Source organism: Hibiscus syriacus, unplaced genomic scaffold (assembly GCF_006381635.1).
Source record: "Hibiscus syriacus cultivar Baekdansim isolate YM2019G1 unplaced genomic scaffold, ASM638163v2 tig00110984_pilon, whole genome shotgun sequence".
Lineage (NCBI taxonomy): Eukaryota > Viridiplantae > Streptophyta > Magnoliopsida > Malvales > Malvaceae > Hibiscus > Hibiscus syriacus.
The window spans coordinates 1266173-1292879 of NW_024062938.1; the positions used below are offsets into that span (position 1 = coordinate 1266173).

The following is a 26707-nucleotide window of genomic DNA, read 5'->3' on the forward strand; positions in this document are numbered from 1 at the left end:
TTTTTTTTAAAGTAAAACAAATGGGTCCTAAATTATATGGATTGAGGTCATTTCAACTCGCTCTAAATTTTATTTGTAATAATCTCATACGAAAATTTGTGGGACTAATATATATATATATATATATCCATTTTGAAAAATATTGCTAGACAATTATAGATGGTTGTTGTGTTTGCATTTGAGACTTAGCCAGCAGCCATGCATGTATTGATTATTGATATTACAAAGACTATCCATGATTGATGTCATAGTCCAGGTCAGTGGACCCGAGGATATGCCATGCAATGCTTTGCTAATTATAAAATACAAATAGGCAGCGTAGCAATATTCCCACTATACTCGGCTTAGAAAGGGCCTTGGGATGGGACAAGGTAGAACAATTTCCTTAGTGAAAGAGAAAAGGAAGCAAATTGTAGTCCACTAAGACAAAGGAATGGAAGGTCTAAACCTAATGCTTTAAAAAGGATAGAACATTTCCTTACGGCTTGCAATAATTAGTGGAATTCCGTTGATGTCGTGTTTGTGTTAGAAACTTCCTCTTTCTTTTAAATTAAATGCTAATTGATGAAGGGAAAGCAATGTCTCGTAAAAATGTTTTTCCTCACCGAATCTGAATCCATATCAACATACGTCTTGGGAGTTTCAGATTTTTTAAGTAGGGATGTATTATATTTTCAAGATAAATGTAGAGATTTAAATTCATATAAATATTCTCGAGTGCTCGATCAATTAGTGGATCTATCCCTCTTCCAACTCTTTGTAAGCTATGACGATTATTTGTGAGCGCCTTCTACTTGTACAAAACCACAAAAATCCCTAACGCATAGGTGTATTATTCTTAATTTCTTATAGGCTGGCCAACATCTAAATGCTTTCATTTCCCAAGTTTGTATTGGGGTCAACGGCCATCTCAATCTCATCAACTACCTTTGATCTGATTCAAAATGATCAATGACTACTCTTTGCTAAACCAAACCATGTTCTAGGGCTTTTTTTTAGAATGTAATTAGATGAAAATTAAATGTACTTAGTTAATATCTTTTCTGGTCTTAAGTAATAACAAAAATCGTAGTTTACTACCTCATCTTAATCCTTCATTCTCATTGTCGTTCATCAGTCGTGGTCCGGCCATCAATGGTCACCTTTTCACATTGTATCAGAGCTCTTGTTCCAGTCGTTTCCATTCAGTTCGTCAATTGCCGATAACACATCGATCTCTTCCTCACCGTTTTAGTTTCATCCGACGAGAATCCTTCATTGTTGCATTGTTTATATAGTTAATGTTTCTTCTTTCTCGATACATTGCTTCTATCAGAACATCTGATTCACTTGTCATCGATCTGTTTGTTGTTTTCTTCTTTAATTGATCAACGTCTTCATCTCTAATTCAAATCTCATTATGAATCTGGAGTTTCGTAGTTGTTGAGTTTGAATGATTATTTGATATATGCCAATGAACATAGCTTTGATATGATGTTTGAGTTGAGTTTTTTTATTTATCTGGTTGTTTTGGGATGTTAAATTCATTGAAAGTGCCATGCTGAGAGTTATTTTGCAATTTAATGTTTTTTTACTATTGAATTATACGATAATGTTAGAAATTTGAGATAGTAAAAATAATCAAAGATATATTTATATAAAATAAGACATACAAAAGAGACGAAATTTAATGTGGTTCGACCTTATCTATCTCCACGGGCGAGATGAACAATAATCTATCATAACCGTAGAGAATACAAAGAATACAAATACAAGATGTCATATATATCCCATAACTCGGTATAGATACCAAAACTCGGTATATCTCAAAACACTCTTCCAACATCCTTACAAAATTATCTGCACAACATAAACCCCAAATTACAGAGATCTCAAAGTAGATTACATCTCTCCAAAATAATTCTCTCACGTGAATAAAAATTCTTACCTAAAATAAATATTTACTTCGTTAAATAAAGTCAATTACCAAGAAATCTTCGACCACTAGAATTAAAATAAAATTTAACTTAATTATCAACTATAATTTAGATAAAAAAAATAACAGATAATAATTTTTAAGTTTAAACTCGGACGATGTTGCATTGTGTTATTGTTGTCTGTGTGCTGGCTATTCTTAATGTGCATCATGGTACCCTTGCGCGCTTTGTTTACTTGAATTTACAATCTTCAATGGATATTGAAAGTTGCCGTCTCTGTTAACGATTTGGACCTGTAATTGTTGTTCATGGTGCATAACGAAAAGTTAACTGAGATTTCTTCATTGATTGTTGTTTCTTCTTCAAGATAAACATGAAGTTTGAGCTAAGTGTTTAACATCCTTGCTCTTTGATAAATATGAGGGTGTTTATTTTTATTAAATACAATGTAACGACTTAAATTTCTGAGTTAATATTCTAACTTTGAACCGAGTTATAGATAAATCAATTTGTAGTATGATTAGATTTGTTAGACAAAATTTGAATTAATCAGGTGATACTTAGACCTAATTGACCATAAAAATAGGATTTTTGAGTCGAGATAAATAAGAAAGATGTGATTTACCAGTTATTGAAAAATATGATGAAAATCCATTTTAAGTGTTAACTACTAAAATGATCATTTTCATTTTAGTTTTGTTCACTAGTCATCAATTTGAAAAAAAATATTTATCAATTTATTAAATTTTGATTATTTATATTACATATTGTTATATTTTGATTACTGAGTTATTAATTTTGATTAGTTTTGTGACGCAACACATAAGTAGAAGGAATTATTTTTAATATAACATTTAAACTTTAGATAGAATATTAGTTTAACTGAAATTTAATCTCTAAACTTTCTAAACTCAACCATTTTGGTAATAAACATCGAAATATCCTTCACTTTTGATGCTCGAATATGAAATCTCAAATGACAAATATCCTTCGACTACTGAGATAACTTAATTCGTGTGTAATAAATGCCCAATTTACATTGAAAATAATTATTGAAACATTGTTTCTCTAAAAAAGAATATCCCAATTTACAACTCTAAGGTTAATGAACGTCACAGCTGTCTCTCTCTAAAGACTTCTTCAGCGGTGGGTAGAATAAAAGAATGGTCAATAAATACTGCCTACCAAAATAAACTAATTTCCACCAACTAGCTCTATAAGGCTGATTATTCTTGTAAGATTCTGTTTCCTACGAGTTAATCGGCTGACTACTTGATATAAATTAGGCAATCAAATATAGCTCCCCAGTTGAATCAGCATCACGCTAACATCATCGGACGAGCCTCGTGAAACCGAAAGATCGACGAGCTGTTTACAGGCACCCAATGCATTCTGCTTACTGATGCCTAGACATGAAGGTCGAGCAATGTCAACTGCTTCCTGGTTACTAACCTTATCCCATAAGCCATCAGAAGCTAATATTAAGAACTCGCATCCGGATTCGATGCCGATGATGTTCGTCTCCGGCTCGGATATTACCCACTGCTTAAGGTGCTGGTCTCCAATCCCTCTGGACACAGCAAGACAACCCTGAATTCTCCAAACTCCACGGCACAAGTCCACATAGCCACCCTGCACAAACATATTTCACACATTGCATCAGATCAAGTTCATCCCCAAATGCAATGATGATTGGTTTAAGGAGGAATTGCTTACCGAAGACTGGATTCGGTTCCTTTCATCCTCCCTTGAAGGTCGGTGATCAGAGGTAAGAGGTTCGGCAACACCACCTCTGCTCATAACGGCACGACAATCGCCGGCGTTCGATACGATAAGATTTCCATTCTGGATCAAAGCTGTAACGCAACACGTACCACCGGAGACATCTTCCTTAAGAAACTCAGCATCTGTTTTCATATAACCTTCTTTAACAGCTTCCTTCACTTTGCTTACGTCCCTTCTTCCAACTTCATCTATGATGTTCTTTTCCAACTTTTGGGCTGCAAACTCTGCAGCTTTAGCACCTCCATGACCGTCGAAAACGCCGAAAAACGCCTGCAATCATCGCATAAAACCATGAGTTTCAACAACTTAAAGTTCATTCATAATCAATATTAATAAAACAATCTTTTTCTGCTTGTTCAATAGTTCAACATCCTCCAATTTTAATGGAGCCTAGAAGAATTAACATCCTCTATTCTTTTATGCTAATTTAAGCAGAAAATCACAAGGGATAAAAACCCATAAACCATAAAAGTACCTGTTTTGAATCTCCTTGGAGTTCAACTGAAGCTGAGAATCTATCTTCCATAGCTTCTCTCCTCCCTCTTTTACAATAAACCGAATAACCATCACCTTCTCTCTCCAGATCTCTCGCCACTTCACACGGTGTTGCCGGAACCCCAAAAGAAGTCGTCGCTACCGGTATATCTAGCCTCGCTGGCCTCTTCCTCTTCAAAATCGTAGACACCGATGAAGACGATGGTACTGAATTAGAAGAAGATAACAACGACCCAGATGGCGGTTTTTGAAGCCTAATCCTAAAAGGGGAAGACGGCGAAGGAGACGGAGAAGCAGGGGAAGACGAAGAAGTTTTGAGGTGGGTCAAGGACGAGTTCAAAGCTTCGGGCGAAGGAGAGATGATGGAAGTTTTGGTACAGAAAAGCGATGACGACGGAGAAAACACCGGTGAGTTACAGACGGCAACTGAACACGACATCGCGTTCTCTATACTTGCTTCTTAAGTTTTTCCTTTCTTTGTTCTTTGCTTGTTCAACAACTTTTTAATTTTCTTCCTTTGAGAGATGGGGGTATATATATATATATATACACACACACACAAAGCTTCAAAAAAGGTTTACAGGGAAGGTGTTGGTCTTCGCTTTGCGTGTTACTGGCGGAGTTTTACAGTTTTAGATATTTTGATTGACCACTGACTTTACTTTTGGGGCACTCCCTCTAAGGTGGAAAGTCAAGTTTACCCCTCATCTTTAACTTGATAAGATTTTCCTTTATAAAATGCTTAATAAACAATTTGGCTCCTAAAGTATGGTTTGGTTCCCATTCAAACTCTTAAAAAAAAATTGTTCTAATATGGCCTTAAAGTTTTGATCGTCAACGATTTTGGCCTTTCCATTTGATGCCACAAGAAATGATGTGGCCCTTTTAACCAATTCATAAGTGACACATGGAGTGTCAATTTGAAAATGAAATATACTACAAAGTCCAAATTAGTCCTTCTATTCAATTAGTGATTGACACGTGAAAAGTTAAATAATGAATAAACTATAGTTTAAGGGTCAAACCGAGAAAAAAAAACTTAAAATTATTAAACATTAGGGCAAAGTATATAAATGGTCACTTGACCATATTATTACTTTATTGAGTTCACGACTATTAAAAGTTACAAAATGGTCTCCATGTTCTAAATTCATCTTTTTTCGTTAAAAATTTGACGACAGTATGAGTTAGCTATTAATCTACTGACCAATATATGGTAAAATTTATTTCTATAATCTTAAATGATTATCATATCTCAAACAATAAGTTAACATCTAACTTAGATTGTCTTTAATTTTTTAACGAAAAAGAACGAGTTTAGAATATAATATATAGTTGGGCAACAATTGCGTAACTTTTGATAGTTATAGACTTAACAAAACAACAACCTATAATCGAGAATCATTTATGTACTTCACCCTAAACATTAACTTTTTTCCCTAATGATTTTCTTTATCATCACCGCCGTCTTCATATTTCAATCAAATAACTAGATTTAGGGACCAATGTTTCGATATCTCAAAAATAAATTTTAATTTGTAATTTTGAGATATATTTTTTCCAAAAATCTAATGATAATTTAGGGTTGAAGAGTTGATCACGTTAAATTTAATATAAAAATCGAATCAAAAAGTAATCAAAATATGATGTATGAAGCATTTTGGAACTCATCGAAATCTAGATATTTTTGCATATATTTTTATGTGTTTTTCCTCTCAATTTAAACTTTAAATTAGAATTATTCGTAATATAACCCTTAATTTAAACAATTAAGATATGTTAAAGATAAGGAATTAAGAATACAAAATGAACTGCGGTAGTTTGTGGAGAGAAAAAGCAATGATCAAATAATCACCTTGAATAGACATCCTTTAATAGGCAAGAGAAATAAAAAAAATAGAAATTCGAAGGTTTGAATAGTTCATGTTCTTAGCATTTTAATTAATTTATCTCGTTGATTAAATAAATCGTGTTAATTTATTTTAGTGGTTAAAAAATTATTATTATTTTTAAAGATTACAATTTGAACACAAATAATTATAATAATGTGATTGAATATTTATTATTAAATGAATAAAGATATTTATAAGATATATTATTTTATAATTATTTTAATGATTCTAAATATGTTAATTAAAGATTGAAAAATTAGGTGGTAGGCAAAAGAGTAAATGAAGCTATGGGGATGGGACCGAGTAGCCGACCAAAGAGGGTGGGGATTAAAAGGTCAAACACGTAAGTAGCTGTAACCATACGTACAGCTTTAAACGGTATGTTTAAGTTTGACTGGCTTTCTCCTCCACTCAACTCAATCCACGACAATGCTTCCACCTTAGGTAAGAAGATTCGAATGAACGTGGGTCCCCCCTCCGCTCCATACATTAATTTCCCTCCTTCATCAAGTTTATCATTGCCCTTGACAGACTGACACTCGCTTCACCATTATACGACCGTTGCACCCCTCAATTCAACACTCCTATTCACATCATCAATTCCCTAATTAATTACTTATTTCCCTTCAACAATTCCATAATAATTCACTTTTTTTTTATGCTCAATGATTCATTTGACTCCCAACGTTTATATTTTTTATCATTCTAATATCTAACATGTTTTATCGACAGTCTCTCATTTTTCTCTCATGGTAGTGAAATTTCACTCTTATATGTTTAATTTGGTAGTTTCGTTATTTTCAAAAGTATGTTTAACTCGTAAATAAATATTTGTGTAAGCTATATGATATATTATGTTGCGTGTATTAAGCATGTTTATTGTTTACTTTATTTCTCGATATTTTAAAACGTGTGATTAAAAACTAATATATGTTTTTGAATCACTTTAGTGGTTAATGTAACATTTGATATTCGGGTCTTCCGTCATGATCAAATATTGAGTGTTACAAAAGGATTATAAATTCAGAAATTTCAGTTTATTGAGAATACAAAATATTATGATATAAATTGAGTAATCGATAATGTAGTAATAAAATATTACTAATGTGTATGTATTTGTTTTAAATATTTTTTTAAAATGTAGGGAAAATATGCTTTACTAAATTTACTTTGAGAGTTTGAACTGAGATCTCCTAACTTAGCTAAGTAAAAATGAATGATTCTGAAATCTATTTGTAGAGATTTTAATGAGAAAGTCATGCACTCTTTCATGTTGTTACAAGACTTGTAAACTATCAAATGTGCAGTATAACACTCAATCCTATAAAAGAAGGCACACATCTTTGAAACAAAGATAAATCATCCACTTTGTTTTACGGAAGGACTTAGGAAAACCTAATTATTCCACAAACCAAAGGGTTTAATAGGAATTGGATCTGGATGAGTCTAAAGTCCATTGGATGAGGAATTTATGGTAGATACTCAACTTAGTCAAACGAATTCATGGAAAGACTCATAATGCATATTTTGGGTTATCTTAATGAGAAGAACTTGATGAATTTACTAACGTAAAGGTTGAATAACTACTCTTAATGAATTCATATTTAAAATTGTTTGGAAATCTTAGTGAGAGGAAAATTGACGAATTCATCAATTTAGAACTATAGTTCATATTTCATTATTTGAGTGATCTTAATGAGAAGGACTTGATGAATTTACTAACATAAATGTTGAATAATTACTCTTAATGAATTTATTTCTCAAATTGTTTGGACGGTCCTAGTGAGAGAAAATCGAAGAATTCATCGATTTTGAACTATAGTTTACATCTCATTATTTGGGTGGTCCTATTGAGAAAGGCTTAATAAACTTAATATTGAGTTATTATTCTTAATGAATTAATATCTCAAAGGTTGAGTGGTTCTTAGTAAAATAACTGATGAATTCACCTTATCAGTTAGCAAGATAAGCTTATAGAAAAGTCTAATGATGTCATATTTATGATTCGAGCGGTTTATGTTGAGATAGATTTGATGAAATCATTTACGTAAGTGTAAAGAATTAATCACCTTTTATTGAGTCATCTTTTTAAAGCACTTACCAACATTTTGAGGAATTCTTGCTATTTTATTTTTTTACAGATTTCGATGGATGATAAAATCATTCTTGTGTTATGAGTTAACTCCAATCATAACACGATACACATTTATTCACTTGTTTAAGAGAAGAATCACTCATTTCACTATATATTAGTTTTAAATACGTTCACTAGTACTTAAGCAACTAATTTTGTTATTGCTCTTCTCATGTCTTCAAAAAGATTTTTTTAAATCCTTAGGCATTTGTGTTGAAATGTTAGAAATGAGAATGGTTGAGTTAATAATGTATTTCTTTCGGAGAAAAATTAAAAATGGTTTTCACTAAAAATTTCAAATTCATTTGATAAAAGGGTAAATTATATCAGTGACTACCTAACTATAGTCACTTTTTTATTTTGAAAACTTTTTTTTAAATTTTTGTCAATCAGGTTACCAAACTTTTTAATGCATTCAATCAGACCACTTATCGTTAATATTTAACGAAAGCGCTGACGTGACAATGATTAAAATTAGTATAATTGCACATTCGATCCTCAATATTTATATATTCTATTAATTTGGTTATAATTTTAATTTAATTTAATATAAATTAATCTCCAATTAGATGGTGACACGTGTCACTATATGATTGAAAGATATTTTATTAATTTTAATTATTTAATTTATTCTATGTCCAATTAGGTGGTGACACGTGTTGCACCTTTTTTTATGCAAAACATTATTACTATCTAATTTGCAGCTGAAGGGGATCAAACCAGTGACCCCAATGTCCCCTGGGCACGCCAATGCCATTATGCAGTATGCTAAGCCACCCAAATTGTTATGTTTTACAACATTTTGTATATAATGTGTTATTACTAATGGCAAAGGAAAAAAGAAACTTACCTAAAGGGTTTTACATTTGGGAATTAAAGAGATTGCAAGCACCTTAATCATTAAATCATATATATATATTAAATTTTTAAATAAAAATAAAACTTTAGATTTTTATATAATTTCTTTGTATACAATCATTAAATTATTTTTGAATATAATTCATAATTTTAATTTTATTTAATGATTATATAAAAAAATTAAATATATAAAAATTATTAATTGTGTTAAAAAAATTAAAATTATACTTTGATTATATAAAAAATAAATATAGTTTAAAATCAGAATTCAAACTTTGATTAAACTAATTTTAAAATAATAATTTAATTTTAAGTTATTTAATTTTTTTATTTCAAATATTATATTTACTATATTTTAAAATATATGAAATGTACATATTTATAAATCATTAATTAAATTTGTTTAAATTTTTTGGTACTTATATTTTCTCTAAAAAATCAAAGTTAGATTTATTTTATTGCTTTTAATATAATACAAAATAAATATATATTGTAAGATGTAGACCAAGTATTATTGTTGATTCAATGGTAGAAGAATGCTCAAATGCTTTGCAGATCCAAGATTGATCCCCTGTGGGGACATGTGCCCATCTGATTAGAAACAAAATAAAATAATTAATTAAAATTAATAAAAATATCTTCCAATCTAATAGTGACACGTGTAACCATCTAATTGGAGATTAGATTTTATTAAATTAAATTAAATTATGACCAAATTATTAGAAATATAAATGTTGAGGATCGAATGTATAATTAGACCAATACTAATTTTTAAATGAAATCAGCACTTTTGTTAAATGTTAACGAAAAGTGGCATGATTGACTGCATTTAAATAGTTGGGTGACCTTATTACAAAAATTAAAAAATGGTGGTCAAAATGAAAATAAGGGCTATAGTTGGGTGGTAACTGGCATAGTTTACCATTGATAAAAAGATTGCTCTCGCAATTATATACTAAGTGACTTTGTAACGCTCCAAATCTCAGGTTAGTAGTTCGGGCTAACCCGAAAGGATTTTGGATAAACCCATCAATCTTGTGAGAAGCCTTGCACCAAAATTGAGTGAGTTTGGGCTTGAGTTAAACCCAATTATAAAAAAAGGGTGTTTTTGTTTTGGGACCAAAGTTTGAGGGACCAAATGAGTGATTATACCTTCAAGATTTTAAAAGGCTTATGTAATCGACTGAGAAAAGAAAAAAAAATATGCACCATTCTTCTTCTCATTTTCTTCATTAGTTTGTTTTCTACCTATCTTCATATTCTCCCTCTTTCTCTCTAAGTGGAAGGCTAAAGGAAAGAACTTGTTGAGGTGTAATCCTAGTTCAATTCTAAGAAGATAAGAACCTTGTTCACATCTTCTAGAGCTTTCGTTTAAGTCCTTGACTTCAAGGTTTGGCCATAGTCACCATGAGTGGGGTTTAGAAAACCATGTTTATCCAGCTTATTCTTGGGGAATTTGAGCCTTAGGAAACTTTTCTAACATCTTTCTAAGTTCCCAATCAAATTAGTAACTCGTATTTGATCATTGTCTAGTGAAAGAAGTTGGAGAAAACTCTAAAGGAAAGAGAAAGAATAAGCTAGCACTTGGTAGACCCTGAGTGTTTTCAACAACTTAGTATTCAAGGTAACACATTTCTAACTATCTATACCACTTATATATAACTAGATATGCTTTTTTGGCTTGTATGAGTTCATAGAAATGTAAGTGTATGCATGGTAGATTATGATAATTGATGTTATACAACATGAAAATTGACTCTTTATGACCCCTATCAGCTTATATAAGAGTCAAATAATGTTTAAGGGCCTCAAAAGACTTATGGGTAGAGTTGAGTGTCATTTTTCATGCTAAAACAAAGTAATTTTGGGCTTAGGTATTGATATTGTATTAACATACCAATATTGTTCTTCAAATAGCTAAAACAAAGGGGTTTTAACTTAGTAATATCGATACCTATTTAAAGGGTATGGATATTATTCTTCGGGTATCGATACCCAAGTAAGGGATATCAGATAAGATTAGAGTGTTATATTTAGTGGTATCAAAACATCAAGTTCAGTCGTTCGTAGGACTCATAGGTTAGATTTAGTAAGTCTCTGTAAGTACATGTCTCTAGAGTGTTTAAAGTTCTTTATATTTAGAAGGACGATAATAATCTCCTTAGATAGTGACACCTACGATATGTTTGTACCAAATTCATAGTAGTATGAGGTCCTGAGGGATGTAGGGTCGATGATACGACTTTCTTCAAGGATTTGATCGTGAAACTTAGGCACATTGTTTGGGTTATCCCTAGTATACAATTGTAACATCTACCTCACCAGCACTTCTGTCCCCCCACCGTAGCACTTCTTTGATTTTAAGGATGACGACCAATCGTAGCTAATAGTGGCTCAGAGATACCTTTTGCACACTTCATCAATTGTACCTTACCCTTGAAAGTAAGATCGAGTGTGTCAACACTCTGCTGAAAGGTGATACCATAGATTGGTGGAAGAGAATCGAGATATCGTTGGAGCCAAAGAGATCAGTGTGGGAGTATTTCGTATCAGAATTCTGCCAAAAATATATCGAGGAGGCTTATACTAATGACTTGGGGGATTAGTTTTTGCATTTGGTTTAAGGTGACCAGTCAACATATGAGTACATGTTTGAGTTCCTCCACTTGAGTAGATATACGCCAGAGTTGGTAACGACTGAGAACCAATATTGCCAGATATTTAGAGAGGGCATGTATTTGATATCCTCATTCATATAATAATCAATCCTCTTGGAGGTCATAGGAGAGTCTAAAACTTGAGGATTAAGTAAACAATGATTATAGGTAAATTTAGAAAATCTTTAAAGCCAACAAGATCTTTGCAAACTTGGGACAAAAGTGCCAGACACTCTCATAGATCATGGAGGTCTTTAGCAGATCAGCCTAGGATCCCAAGGTAGAGTTTAGACCATGGTGGTAGATCAAAGCCACGTAGGTGGCCTTTGATGTAAGCTTTTGGGTGAGCATTAGTGGTTTGTGAGGATATTTTATTACCTATTTTGTGTACACTACGAGAGAATGCACCCTAGGATGTGTCAGTGTGGGTTGAGGGGTTGCTTTAGTTGTGGTTCATTGGACTACTTCATCAAGGATTGCCCAAAGGCTTAGCGTATATCTCTTAAATCAACCCAGATGTTAGCACCATCTATTTAGCAAGGCAATAGGGCCTCTTGAGATGGTGGTGTTTCATCTGAATAATATATCAGAGGGACAAGTATATCAGTAGCCATTTTTAAGCTAAGACGGCTTCTAGGCAATATATAGTGAGAACCCAAGAAGTGTTACAAATGTGATCTCATATATATTTACAATATTTTTATTCTAGTTTCCACTTAGTAGGCCAGGGTTCCCCTATTTATATATCGTTATGATCTGGTTCTAGAGGAAAATTTCAACATAGGACTTAGAAATCAGAGTTTGAGTATCTAGATACTTAGGATTAGGTGTTCTAGTTTACAAGGTTCACTGACGATGTCCAATAGAGATTCAAGGTTAAACTATTTTAGACGACTTAATGGAGCTACCATTTCAAGAATTTGACATCATTTTGGGTATAGATTGGTTATCCGAGTACGACGCTGTTTGAAGTGCAAAGCTAAACAAAACAAGCTCAAAAGGGTTGATAACACCAAAGTAGTAATGACTAGTAAGAATTCAAGGTGTTCTCCAAAAATCATTATTGGGTTACCACTAGATCGAAGTTAGAGTTTGGTATTAAGGTAATACTAAGATCAACCCCAATATCTATCACTCTGTATCGCATGGCACCGATGGAACTAAAAGAGTTGAAGGTCAAAATCTAAGAGTTGTTAGAGAAAGATTTCATCCAACAAAGTATATCTTTATTGGGAGCACTAATCTTATTTGTCAAGAATAATGATGGGTCGATGAGGTTATGTATTGACCATCGATAGTTGAACAAGTTCACAATAAAGAATCGTTATCATCTTCTTAGGATTAACGATTTCTTTAACCAGCTTAGGAGAGCACGCGTGTTCTCCAAGATCGACTTGATATCGGGATACTACCAACTACAAGTCAAAGATATCGATGTAGAAAAGACGACTTTTAGGACTTAGTATGGTCACTATAAATTCCTAGTAATGCTTTTTAGACTCATTAATACCCATCAATGTTGATGGACTTGATGAATTGAGTCTTTCACCCTTACCTCAACTAGTTTGTAATGGTATTCATCGACCAGTTAAAGGCTCGAGTAGAGAGAGTCCACCTTGGCGAGGCAATAGATTTTGGGTTACAAAATGAAGATGTGTTATTCTTCAAGGGTCGATTGTGTATACCCCCAAATGAACAACTACATAGTAAGATTCTCTGTGAAGCACATTATAGTCTGTTCTCTATACATATAGGCAATAACAAGATGTACCAAGAGCTCTGAGAGTTGTATTGGTAGTCAGGTATGATAAGAAAAGTATTTGAGTTTGTCTCCAAGTGCTTAACGTGTCAGCAAGTCAAGGTAGAACGACAGGTTCCTTTAAGGTTACTCTACCCTATTCAAATTCAGTAGTGGAAATGAGACAAGATAACTATGAACTTTATGATCAGGTTATGAATTACTAGATAGAGACATGACGCGGTATAAATTATAATAGACTGATTGAACAAGTCATCTCAATTTCTTCCAATTTGGATGGACGATACCTTAGAGAGGTTGACTCAGTTGTACATCTACAAGATTTTGAGATTACATATGATACTAATTTGAATCATCTTTGAAAGAGACCTCGTTTAACCTCACGATTTTAGAAAAGCTTCATGAACCCCTAGGCACTAAACTTCTTTTTAACAATTCAAATTCAGTAGTGGAAATGAGACAAGGTAACTATGAACTTTATGATCAGGTTATGAATTACTAGATAGAGACATGACGCGGATATAAATTATAATAGACTGATTGAACAAGTCATCTCAATTTCTTCCAATTTGGATGGACTATACCTTAGAGAGGTTGACTCAGTTGTACATCTACAAGATTTTGAGATTATATGTGATACTAATTTAATCATCTTTGAAAGAGACCTCGTTTAACCTCACGATTTTAGAAAAGCTTCATGAACCCCTAGGCACTAAACTTCTTTTTAACAACTTTTTCATCTTCATACAGACAGACCAGTCAAAATGTGTGATACAAATTTACCAAACACACTTACATGTACCAGCATAGACCTTGAGGGTAGTTGGGAGAACTACTTGCCACTGGTAGAGTTCTCCTAAAATAAAAGTTATTAGTCAAGCATTTAAATGGCTCTTTAATAAGCCTTGTATGGATGTAAAAGTATGACTCTGTTGTGTTAGATAGAGCCCAATGAAGAAAATATAGTGGGTCATAATTTAATTATAGAGATTAGCGAGAAGGTTCGGTTGATACAGGGTCAGTTGAGAGAAGCTTTCGATAAGTAAAGATCGTATACGAACTTGAAAAGTAAATATATCGAATTTATAGTACGTGATAAAGTGTTCCTCAAGGTATCTCTATGGAAGAAAGTACTCATGTTTCGTCATAAGGAAAAGTTAACCCCACGCTTCATAGGACCTCATGAGGTACTTGAGAAGGTTGGACTCGTAGCTTACCGGTTACCTTTACCCATAAAGTTAGAATGCATTCATAATATTTCCATGTGTCTATGCTTAGAAGATATAGTTTTGATCCTCTACATGTTACCCTTAGAACTACTTGACGTGAGTCAATACATGTCCTACGAGGAAGAACAAATAAGGATCTTAGAATGTGTAATGTTAAGGAGCTAATAAATAAGAGGATCTCATTAGTGAAGGTTTTATGGAGAAACCATGGTGTCGAGGAGGTAATATGGAAGACCGAGGAAAATATAAAACTCTAATACCCATATTTATTCTATCTAGATAAATTTTGTGGATGAATTTCTTCTTAGGAGGGGACAATTGTAATGTCCTAAATTTTGAGTTAGTAGTTTGGGCTAATCCGAGTGGGTTTTGGATAAACCCATTAGTCTTGTGAGAAGTTTTGGGCCAAACTTGAGTGAGTTTGAGCTTGAGTTGATCCCAATTAGAGATAAAAATGGCATTTTCATGTTAGGACCAAAGTTTGAAGGATCAGTGATTATAGCCTTAAGATTTTAAAAGGTTGATTTCCTTTAATGTTGGTGATGTAATCGGCTAAGAAAATGAAACAAAACTTGCACCTTTCTCTATCTCATTTTTTTATTTTACCTTCTACCTACCTTCATCTTCTCTCTCTTTCACTCTAAGTGGAAGGCTAAAGGAAGAAACTTGTTGAGTTGTAATCTTAGTCATATTCCAAGAATATAAGAACCTTGTTTACCTCTTCTAGATCTTTCATTGAAATCCTCAACTTGAAGGTTTGATCGTGGTGGCTGAGAGTGGGGGTTTAGAAAACCATGTTTATCTAGCTCATTCCCTTAGGAAACTTTCTTAACATCTATCTAAACTCACAAACAAGTTAGTAACTCATGTATTTGATCATTATCTGGTGAAAGTAGTTGAAAAAAGCTCCAAATACAAGGGAAATGAGAAGCTGGCACTTGGTTGAACCTTGAGTGTTTGTAGCAGCTTAGTATTTAAAGTAAAATATTTCTAAATCATCTATACCACTTATACATCACTAGATGTTTGGTTGGTTTGTATGAGTTCATAGAGCATGTAAGTGCATCCATAGTAAATTATGACATTTGATGTTATACAACATGAAAAATGACTCATTATGACCCTATAAGCTTATATAAGACTTAAATAACGTTTAAGGGTCTTAAAGGTACTTATGGGTGGAGTTGGGTGTCATTTTTATGCTAAAATAAAGTAACTCTAGGCTTGTATATTGGTACTAGATGAATAATACAAATATTATTCTTCAGATAGCTAGAAAAAAGGGTTTTTGGCCTAGTAGTATTGTTACTATGTTCATAAGGTATCATTATTATTCTTTGGGTATCGATATCCAAGGGAGGTGTATCGATACTAGATCTCAATTACAAATTTCAGTAGCCAAATATGGTATCGGTACTCAGAGAGTACTGATATCTTTCAAAGCAGAAGTACTGATACTCTAAGTAAATGTCTCGATAGTGAATTATTTTTTCGCATATCGAAACCAATTTTGGTATTGATACCCAAGAAGATATCGGTACCCTAGTAGAGAAGTAGTGATACTCCATATAAGGGTATGGTACTATGTCTTCCTCAAATTATAGTAGATAGTTTTGGTATAGGTACCAATGGTGGGTATCAATACTGAAGGGTCAGGATCGACACTAAAGAGCTTTGTATTAGTACCATCGTACAATTTTGGGAAAGAAGCCTGACATTTAGAGAAAGGCTCGAGAAGGGGTATAGGTCTGTCAATACATCTTTAATAAGCTTACAAGTGAGAATAACTAAAAATTACAATAAAAACATAAGAAAACATATGAACTAAGATGCCATAAAACTAGCCTTTGTGTAATGCTTAGGAAACAACAAGGACACCGAGTTACTCTAGCAAGTTTGACAATCATCTTATTTTATTAGAAATATCTGAATATATCTCAGTTAGTGCCAAGACACTTTAGTTCCTTGCTAGGTGTAGATGCCCCAAGTAGTCTCATGGAGTAAGCTGGTTGTGTGTATATCTCAAATCCATTTCCAGATCTTAGCCTAGATTCCCATGTATATCATAGGTAGGTTAGAGAGGTGTACATTCTGAGTTACCATGATGCCTACCTCAACTTTATATGTTAAAGTCCTTGCATGTTTATGCCTTTGCTTGCTAGTATGCTCATATAGTGAATACACGTAGTGTAGTACAATTATTAGTGTGGCACTGAGCTTGTGAGCTCAGTGTTTAGAATATGTTTCCGTCCGTAGGTTCTTAGGAGATCTCTCGAGGAGCTTATTCAACGTTTAGTGATTTTAGATATACTTGAGTCTTTATAAAGGGCATGTACTATTCATAGACCTTATTGTATTTGAGTTATAACTCTATTTTGATACATATACTATGATGTTATTTACAATGTATCGGGAGCTCCTTGCTTTGCAAAACTTATTATACACTTAATTTACCCTTATTTTGGAGATGATATATTTTAAGCGTGATTTAAATATTTCTTTTAAAAGAAAATTTGAGTCATCCTCTTCAATGGTCACATCTAATGCTTTAATCCATCGACTTATGGGTCAGATAAGATTAAGGTGTTACAGGCTTAACCATTTTATAATTTTTTTATATTAAGCAAATTTTAATATGATTGAATAACTATAAGATTATACTTGTATTTGAAGGCAATTAATCACACCATATTTTTTTTACTTTAATGTTCCTTTATGATAAATTAAGAAAAAAACTTCAGTCCCTTCTTTCGAGAAGAGTAAACCAATCGTTTCCACTTTGATATTTGTGTATATGAATATTGAAGAGTTATATTAACTTCAGAGGGTAACATCCTTTTTAAAGATTATATCGATCACGATATATTTATTTCTAAGGCAGTGGTTCTTCCGAATCACATCTATGGTTTGATCTATTTTTCTGTTTAATTTATTTTACCAATCAATTCTTATATTTTATTTTTGCAACAACCTTGTTTTCCAATATGGACATCTTTAATATCCTCAATTATACCTATTTAATCAGCATAAACTAGAATTTCGAACATTTTCGTTTATTTTTCTTGGATTTTGGGCCCAAAAATTTTACCACTGATCCATAATACTTTGTTTGTTTTTTTATTGTAATAATAGTTATAAATCTAATTTTTTGGGGCTCTTGCTATTCCAGGGCCTTGTTCCGTCGTGCATGTTGATCATGCCTAACCTCGCCTCTGGTTACAAGTTCAAATAATGATGGAACTAGATTTCATTCTTTAGTTATTTTTTATGTTGATTTCGTCACCACAAGTTCTTTAAGGATCTTAGCCTTTAGTGCATGTCGAGGGTGCTACTAGTTCAACTCATATTGTTTGTTAAGAAGTGCTTCATGATGCTTCTAATAATGATTTGATTCAAGCTAATGCATCACATTCTGAAAAATACACATGATAACAAGGAGAAAAGCCAGGATTTATCAGCCAATATACTACACTTCTGCTTTTTTGGGTAAATTATAAAATGATCATTAAATTTCGACTATGTTTTTGTTTTTCCCACTTAGGTTTCAAAACTAACAAATCAATTACTAACGTTATTGATTTGTAACAAATCACTACTAACATTATTAATTTATAACACATAGGTCACTTAATATTACCAAACATTAAAATAAGTGACGAAAAGCTTATATGGCACCTTAATTGCTGACCTGTCACTGTTTTAACCACAAAGCACCTTCTTTGAATGGTCTTTCTAATCTCTACACTTTGTACATGAGAAAATCAAAAGTGCTATAAAACTGCGTCGAAAATGTTCATCAAGGTCGGCTTCAATGTTCCTTCCACCCACCATTTCCATTTCCCACTACCTTCCTTCCTCCCCTTCAGTCTCACATTTTTAAATAAATATAGCCTAATCCATCAAAACAGATCAGGTTTGTTGCATGTAGATGGGTAGGGGTGTATTCGGTTCGGTTCGGTTCGGTTTTTTTACCAAAAATTGAACCGAACCGAAATAAACGGGTTTTCAATATTTAAACCGAAACCGAATAGTTAAAAAACCGAAAAAATCGAAACTGATTTTTTCGGTTCGGTTTGGTTTTTTTAACGGTTTGGGTTTTTCGGTTCGGTTCGGTTCGGTTTATCGGTTTTTCAATAAAAAAATCACTTGAAACTATAATTTTTTTTACAAAAATTTCCTATTCGGTTCAATATGGAATAAATGGGTTCCATATGAAAACCGAACCGAACCGAATCAAAAATAAAGCCTTTAAACCGAACCGAAAACCGAACCGTTTAAAGTCAAACCGAACCGAACCGAACCGTTTTACTCGGTTCGTGTCGGTTTTTCGGTTTTCTCGGTTTCGTTGCTCAGCCCTATAGATGGGGACCGTGGAACACCCATTAATCAATTGATATAAATATTCCATTTTGGCAATGGAGATCAACCAATCTTCAATCTTACATTGTTTATAAAAATGATTCAAATTCATAGTTTTAAGAAAAATAAAGTTTATAAAGACTTGATTATATCAAACCAACAACAATATGAACAAACAAATGGTGAATAAAGAAACAAATCCTAATTATTTTATAACATGAAATTAAAAGAAAAAAACAGTGTGAATCTAAAAGGAGGAGCTACATAGCCCAGGAAATGCCTTCCATAAGAAGATAATTTAGGGTCACAATAATCCTCATGGAATGTATCTTTGAGCTTGTGATATTTGTGCTTGAAAACCCTGAAATCAAACAACTCTATCGCCACTACCAATAGAATCAAGCGGCGCAAAGCATGCATATTTTTCCACAATAAAAAAATTAGCTGACCCTTATTCCCATATGTAATGGGATAAGGGGAGGTAGGATAGTAGACTGACCCAACGTCAGGTTGAAAGCAGCTTCAGACCTCCGAATTATGAAATGTCCTCCATAAGACTCGATCCCAAGACATCTTTAATCTAAACAAATAGTAAATAAAGATGAATTATGGGGATTCTAGTGATCTTGGGATGTTTATAAAGATGAAGGAAGAGATTTATAGTGTGTATTTTGTATATGGAAGAGAGAAAACGTGAGATAGAGAGGAGGAAGACAAGTGAAAGCTTGAAAATACTTGGACGTATTGAGATAGAGAGGAGCATAGTAAAAATTGAAGAGAGAGACAGTCAAGGAAGGTGTTTTGTGGTTAAAATAGTGACAAGTTAGTAGTTAACAGACTATATAAATTTTCCGTCACTCATTGTAACAATTATTAACATTAAGTGTCCAATTTATTATAAATTAATAACATTAGTGACTAATTTATTAATTTTAAATTTTAGTGGAAAAACTAAAACTTAATCAAACATTAATGATTATTTGTATATGTGCAATTTACCTTTTTTTTTTAATAAAACTATGCGATGTCTTTAATGCTTCATAATCAAAATGTTAGGTTGAAGTTGTGTTAACGAGTATAATGCAATAATGGAAAACATGGTTGAGCGGGACAAGTGAGATAGTCGTCCTTTTCTTTTTAAAATTTATAAATTAGTATATATATTTTTTTATTTTTTAATAAAAAATATATTTTCACTCTTAAAATTTTAAAAATTTTCCCCATAAAATTTGATAGAGAAAGTACATACAATAAATCATTTTTCAGTAGTCAGTCATTGATGGACTATTCGACAAGTAGATTTCAATAATTATTTTCTCAAAGGTGATATTTTGGAGGTGATTTACATGTGTGAACCATTCGGGTATGAATAATGTGATATAATGATTTTTTTTTTGTTAATCTGAAATAAATATAAAACAATGTCTGTGCGAAATAATTCTCAAACACTTAAAATTGAAGACTCACAATTGATTTCATAATGTTAAAACTCAATACCTCAAACAATAACAATAATTTATTTACCATCAATATTACTTAGTTCACACTCTAAGGTATTAATTTCACAAGAATTTTATTACCTTTGGGTACTCATTCGTTGCATTTGACGACTAAGAAATTTATATTTTTAAAAAATCATTTTAATATTTTATGATAATAAATGTTAAATACATTATTTAATTAGATTTATACTCATCATACAAATAATACTTCGTAAAACTAAATAATCAAAACAAGATATCATTCTTTCTTAAAACCACTCCATAAATTGAAACTAATAGTTGAAGTATGCTTCTTGAGGCTTGGCCCTAACTAGCAACGAGTTAAAAGCCCATGGGTTGGGGCTAACCGGAAACAACAGGAACCCTAATTGTGGATGGCTAATTACCTCGCCGCCTAAAACATAGAGAAATTCTGTATCAAAATCAGTGCACCTCATCAACGAATCTGATGAAATCCAATTTACTCAACTAATCTCAATTCATAATTAACCCAATATCTGAATAAATATAGTCTCTACTGCTAGGATTTTTCATTTACAACAAAAAATGATCGAAATTGATAATTGTAAAACATAGATTTAATTTTGATGAACAAAGAGGATGTAGTTCCCCGACGTCCAAATGCCCCATCAAATTGAAGCAGTGGATAGCGAGGGGAACATTTCTGTTCAGGCTTCTTTCCATCACAAAAAAATCACATTAATTTGGTTCAAATTTTTGGATCTAAAAATTATAAAGAAGCCACCAAACAAATCAAATGTTATAAAAAAAAGAATGAGGGAGTGATTAATGGCGAATGAACTCAGTCCCTTAGATGTTAAAAAATCTGCGATCATTCTCGCAATTCATTACAGGTCTGTTATATCTCATCACCGTTCTTCAGCCATGGAATCAACCCCCAAAATATCGGACTTGTTTTTAAATAAAAGAAAATATATAGCTGCCCAAGCGTACTCCCAAAAAACTGCAAATAAAAAAGATTAGAAGGGAGAGATAAAGACGAAGGCAACACAATGAATATCGCTTCAAGGGAACGAGTCATATGGGAACAGATTGAATCCACACTGACCAGATAGCGAAGCTTCTATCTTGCCGGACAACAAATTAAATACCAAACTGAAATAAATGTATTTACAAGAGGAGCGGTGGAGGATGCACGTTTTATAGATTGACAGATTGAAACAACTACTAAGAGTACATATATACATATTTGAGGGTGTAAAGTTGAAACCCTAATTGTGAAATGTAATTACGAAAGTACCCTCCATTTTTTGTGATTTATTATTGGGTTAAATTAACAACTTCTGTTTTGGGCCAATATGGGGGTATGTTTCCAAGTACATGAATTCGACTTTACGGAGGAAGTCGTCTAATTTAAAATTATGAAATCGTAAAAAATAAATATAACTAACGGGAATTAACAGAAGTTAAGTGTCACGTCAGTAAAAAATAACGGGAGGTAATGACAGGAATCTTACTGAAAACGAACTAAAAATTGAATAACTGTTTTGCAAGTTTCAAATGTTGGGTGACCAAAATTCAAGCTCCCTAAAAGTTTGAGAACTATTTTTATAATTTACCCTTTACTTAATACCTCAAAATGTTTGAAAATTAAAATTTTCCTCGTAAAGGCTTTTTTTCTCTCTCGCTTATATAATACGTTTATATTTACTTACAAATTAAATTAAAGCGTCCCCTCAAAATATAAATTTGATTTAAACGATCATACAAATAAATAGGAAGATTTAAATTTAATTTTTTTTTGGATAAATATTAAAATTACACATAAACTCTAGTTAAGTTTTCAAAACCTAACACATGAATTGTTATTTTGTAAAATTGTAAAAATAAAGTTTTGGTTTTATTCAATTTTCTCAAATTACTAAAACTATTACCAATATAATATTATTTGACACTTAAATATTGTATAAATAAATAAATATATTTATATATAAAAATAAATTGATGTATTTAATATTTTTAAGGCTTAATGAAAAATCAGCCTTCAAACTATGCTACTTTTTTGTTTTAAGTATGCCAACTAATTTTCAGTCAATCCAAACACCTAAACTATTTTTCTGTTATTATTTTAAACCTTTCCGTTAGTCCCCTTAAAAAAATATTGTTTTAGCCAATGATATATTGACACGTCATATCTAATAACTTAATCAAAATACTCATTTTAAATTAAAAAAACAATTAAAATGTAATTAAAATAATATAAACTAAAAACAATCGCGCTCTACTTCATTCGGAAAAAAGAAGAAAATAATATTAAACTTCGTTTTACACTCAATTATAGAAGATATATTTTACATTTTTTTAACATAGTTATGACACTGCGGTTGAATTCATTTTACTTGGAAATATGTTGATATTTGTATTTGTTATGGTACCCCACTAGTATTTATTTTAATTGGTATTGGTTCTTAGTTTGATGGGGGCCTGAGTATGAAATTTTAAAATTTTATATCAATGGTTGAATTTAATTTGTTTGGTGTAAATCAATATCTTTCCTTGCATGTATAAATTTGTTCTCACTCTAAATAATTTATTATAACAGTAATACAATAATATAGTTTAAAAGTCATCAACTAGTAAGTTTTATAGAGATTTTGTAAACATTGCACGGTCAATGATCATCTATACAAATAAAATTGATTGAGGCCTGAATCTTTTATTTTTTTTTTATTTTTTTTCTGAAAAAGGGTGTTTTGTATCAAGTACAATACATACTAAACAAAATAGGTACCGCCATGGCCTCGTTAAAAAAACCCCTAACCTAGATGGAGGAAAAAGAGTGTAGTATGGAGTGTGTCGTAATCGTTTTTCGACGGGGACAATCGTTTGATTGTTTTAAAAATAATTACGACTTTTAATTTTAGAAAATAAAGTGATTTGAATTGATTTGGAATAATTTGGATAAAGTCGCCATCAACCTTTGGACTAAGTATATCAAATACCTAAAATAATTTTTAAAACAATTTTAAGAAAAATCATTTTTTAAGACAAAAGCTGGTCTACGTTTACCAAATATTCGATTAAAACGGGTTCGGAGTCGATTACGCTTGGGGAAGAATTATCACCCCTACAACGCCCAAAATTGGTACTGTGTTACTTACACGTTATCGTAATGATGAAAATCCTGAATTAAATATCAAATTAAATTATGATCCATTTATTGAAATTTAATTAATTTGCTTTAAATTAATAACTTAAAGGAGGAAATTTACTCAGATAAGAAATCTAGCAAAAACATGAACTTAAAGGATTAAAATGGTAAAACAGAAATTTAAAATGCTAAAACAACTAAAACATAAATTTAATGGACTGAAACAGTAAAAACCAAAACTCAAGGGTCCAAATAGCAAAAATAGAAACCTAAAGTATTGAAACATCAAAACTAGAAAATTAAAGAACTAAAATGGAATTAACAAAAATTTGAAGGAATGAATTGTAAATATAAATAAACGAAACACAATCGAATAACATGGGTTTAGATGCAACAAATACAACTATTGAGATAAAAAAATAATTAACAAAAACCTATATAAACCATGAACATGTAATTAAATTAAAAAAACATTAACTTTAGGGTCATAAATTACAAACGAAACCTTGAGATATATAAATTTTAAATAACAAACCTCAATAACACAATAAAATCATAAATAATATTTAGGATAAAAATACTATAAGAAACAATGTAACTGAAACAAAACAAATCACCATCCTAAAGGATTAACATTGAAATAAACCCTAAACCCATAAATATGACTAAAAAGGAACATGCAATAATTTAGAGGTTAAATATCTAAAACTGCCGAAATTAAACATAATAATAATTTGGACTAGAATTAAATGCGGGTAAAATAAAGAGAAACAATTATAAACATGCAAACATTGATTTATGGACCAATTTAAAATGCGTATAAAATATGAAGGTCAAGTTAAAACATAAAAAAAACTCGAATTTAGGACCAAAAGGAATTATAAGCAAATCATGGATGATCCAAAGACTAAATAACCCGTTCACAACCGAGCAACCCTAGACCACCTAAACGACACCGTTTCAATGAGCTAATATATAAAATTTTGGGTATCAATTTTGAACCCTATCCCCATTTTACCTCAGCTTACCTCCTCGCAGCCGCTCTCCATAGCGCCGTTCCTCTCAACTCCCCCCTATCTCTTCTTCACGCAGCGCCGTTCTCACCAACCTTCGATGGCTATGAGATTTCTCCGTTCCGACGAAGAAACGAAAGTCTTTGATGAAGAAGAAAGGTAAGATTTCGTAGTTTATTTCCCCTGGAAATTGCTTAGTTCTTAAAAAGCTCCTAAAAGCTCTCTTTTTTCTGTATTTCCCCTATCGTGGTTCAACCGAGAGTCACAAGAGCTTAAATATCCACACAGAACAACCACAGTACGCTCCGTCGCCCTCAGTTATCTCACCCTCCGCAATACCTCCAGCGCTCACAGCCTTGGCGATAGCAGCTTCTACGTCCTCAGTCTCGAGGCAGAGCACACATCCGGTCCCCTTAGTTTCAACGGAGCAGAGCTTCCAGAGGCGTCAGAAGCGAGAATGGTGGAGCCAACTATCTCAAGTTGAGCGGAGAGGATGTGAGGGGCCTCCTGCTCGGCCTTGCGCTTAGGGTGCACGGTACGGTCAACCTCAACAGCTCCGAACGCATACTTGTAGAACTGCACTGCATCACCCGCCTTGGGTACCTACACCATCAGCTGAGGTTTCAACACCGTGAAAGTCGCCGCTCCTGCCTTCTCGGCTCCTTCGTTATGGACCTCCTCGGTAAGACCTCTTTATTTTCGTATTTTATTTCAATTTGTTGAGATCGGTTGATAATAGCTGTGTGAAATTTTCTTTTGTTTCAAATGCTTGTTTGGTGTTATTTTAATGAAGTAAAATATAAATTGGAAATGGATTTGTGTTAATAGAAAGACAAAAAAAAAACTGCTTTTCATTCCTTCGACAATGGTGGGGAAGACCTCTTTACGCTGTTAGCTTTTAACCTCTAAAAACGGGAAAATAAGAGTTTCTCATTATTTCTGGGAAAGATTTCCCCTCTCAATTACAATGCTCCCCTCTTTTTTATTTCCTATGAAAAAGACACCCCGTCTTTGAAATAATACGTATTTTATGGTTGATATCTCAACCTAATCTTCATGGATGCATCTAAAATTTCTTTCCGTTTGGTATGAAAATGACAAGTTTAGGTATGATTTATGAATTTGCTTTTGACTTTGGTGTGATTTTGTCTATGGGTTTGGTGCAGGTTTGTCGATAATTGCTTGGTGGCCCGGCGGCTAGAAGGTTGTTGGCTCTGATCGTCGATGGCTCGGGTGACTCGGCTCACAACTGGTTCGAGTTACTGGATCAGGTTCATGGGTCTGGGTTGTAGGTCTGGTTGTACCCGAGTTTGATGATGGATTCGGCTGCTGGGTCCAATATACTTGTACTGAGCCTTGGTAGGCTGTTGAGTTTCTGGATTGTATTTGTTTTGGGCCTGCAAAATAGTGTAATAATACTATTTAATATTAATAATAAATAATAATAATATTTAACCCAGATAAAAATAGGTGTCTACAGATAAAACCAGACCGAGAAAAGGATTCCAACTAGGGGAACTCAATACACCAAGACCTCGAGGAAAACAACAGACCTGCACAAGGAGATCAAAAACACTACACTTAGACATGGACTAGAAATCCAGCTCCTAAAACTCTTTACCGTTCGAACCAGATACTCTCACAAATTTATTTATTCTTTATTTTATAATTTACAACTTACAGAACATGAAAACGTGAAACTAATAAAAATTGATAACTTTTTTGCATATTTATATAAATATTATAAAATTGAATATTGGATTTTATTTTTTTGTTTTGTGCAGTCCAAACTTATAGGGAAATGACTAAAAATTTAGAGTTACGACTTATTGTAGGGGATCCTACACATGTTTTAAATATTGGTTTAGGAGTTAATAATGTTGATGGGTTGAATGTTGGTGGTGGTAGTGAATCTCAGAGAATAAATTTTAAGAGGTCAAAGAGGGTAGATAAGGATTTAGCTAGTAGTGACTTTAATAGTAGTGACCCAAAAAAT

At 32.5% G+C, this 26707-nt stretch overlaps 1 protein-coding gene, 2 non-coding genes and 1 pseudogene across 3 annotated transcripts; all 4 read right to left on the reverse strand.

Moving 5' to 3' along the window:
* Positions 1 to 3161: 3161 nt before the first annotated feature.
* Positions 3162 to 4700, reverse strand: LOC120148664 (probable protein phosphatase 2C 25). The gene is made up of 3 exons (XM_039161718.1): positions 4177 to 4700; positions 3633 to 3971; positions 3162 to 3548 (listed from the first exon to the last, which is right to left on the reverse strand). Exons 1-3 carry the CDS (start codon positions 4633 to 4635, stop codon positions 3207 to 3209), a joined length of 1140 nt encoding a protein of 379 aa, XP_039017649.1. The 5' UTR covers positions 4636 to 4700; the 3' UTR covers positions 3162 to 3206.
* Positions 4701 to 21184: 16484 nt separating this feature from the next.
* On the reverse strand, positions 21185 to 21331 carry LOC120148705. The gene has a single exon (XR_005518398.1). It is a non-coding gene; the product is annotated as a small nucleolar RNA snoR136 (small nucleolar RNA).
* Positions 21332 to 21382: 51 nt separating this feature from the next.
* On the reverse strand, positions 21383 to 21465 carry LOC120148703. The gene has a single exon (XR_005518396.1). It is a non-coding gene; the product is annotated as a small nucleolar RNA SNORD25 (small nucleolar RNA).
* A 3071-nt stretch (positions 21466 to 24536) lies between these two features.
* LOC120148683 lies at positions 24537 to 26300 on the reverse strand (annotated as a pseudogene).
* Between the last annotated feature and the right edge of the window lie 407 nt (positions 26301 to 26707).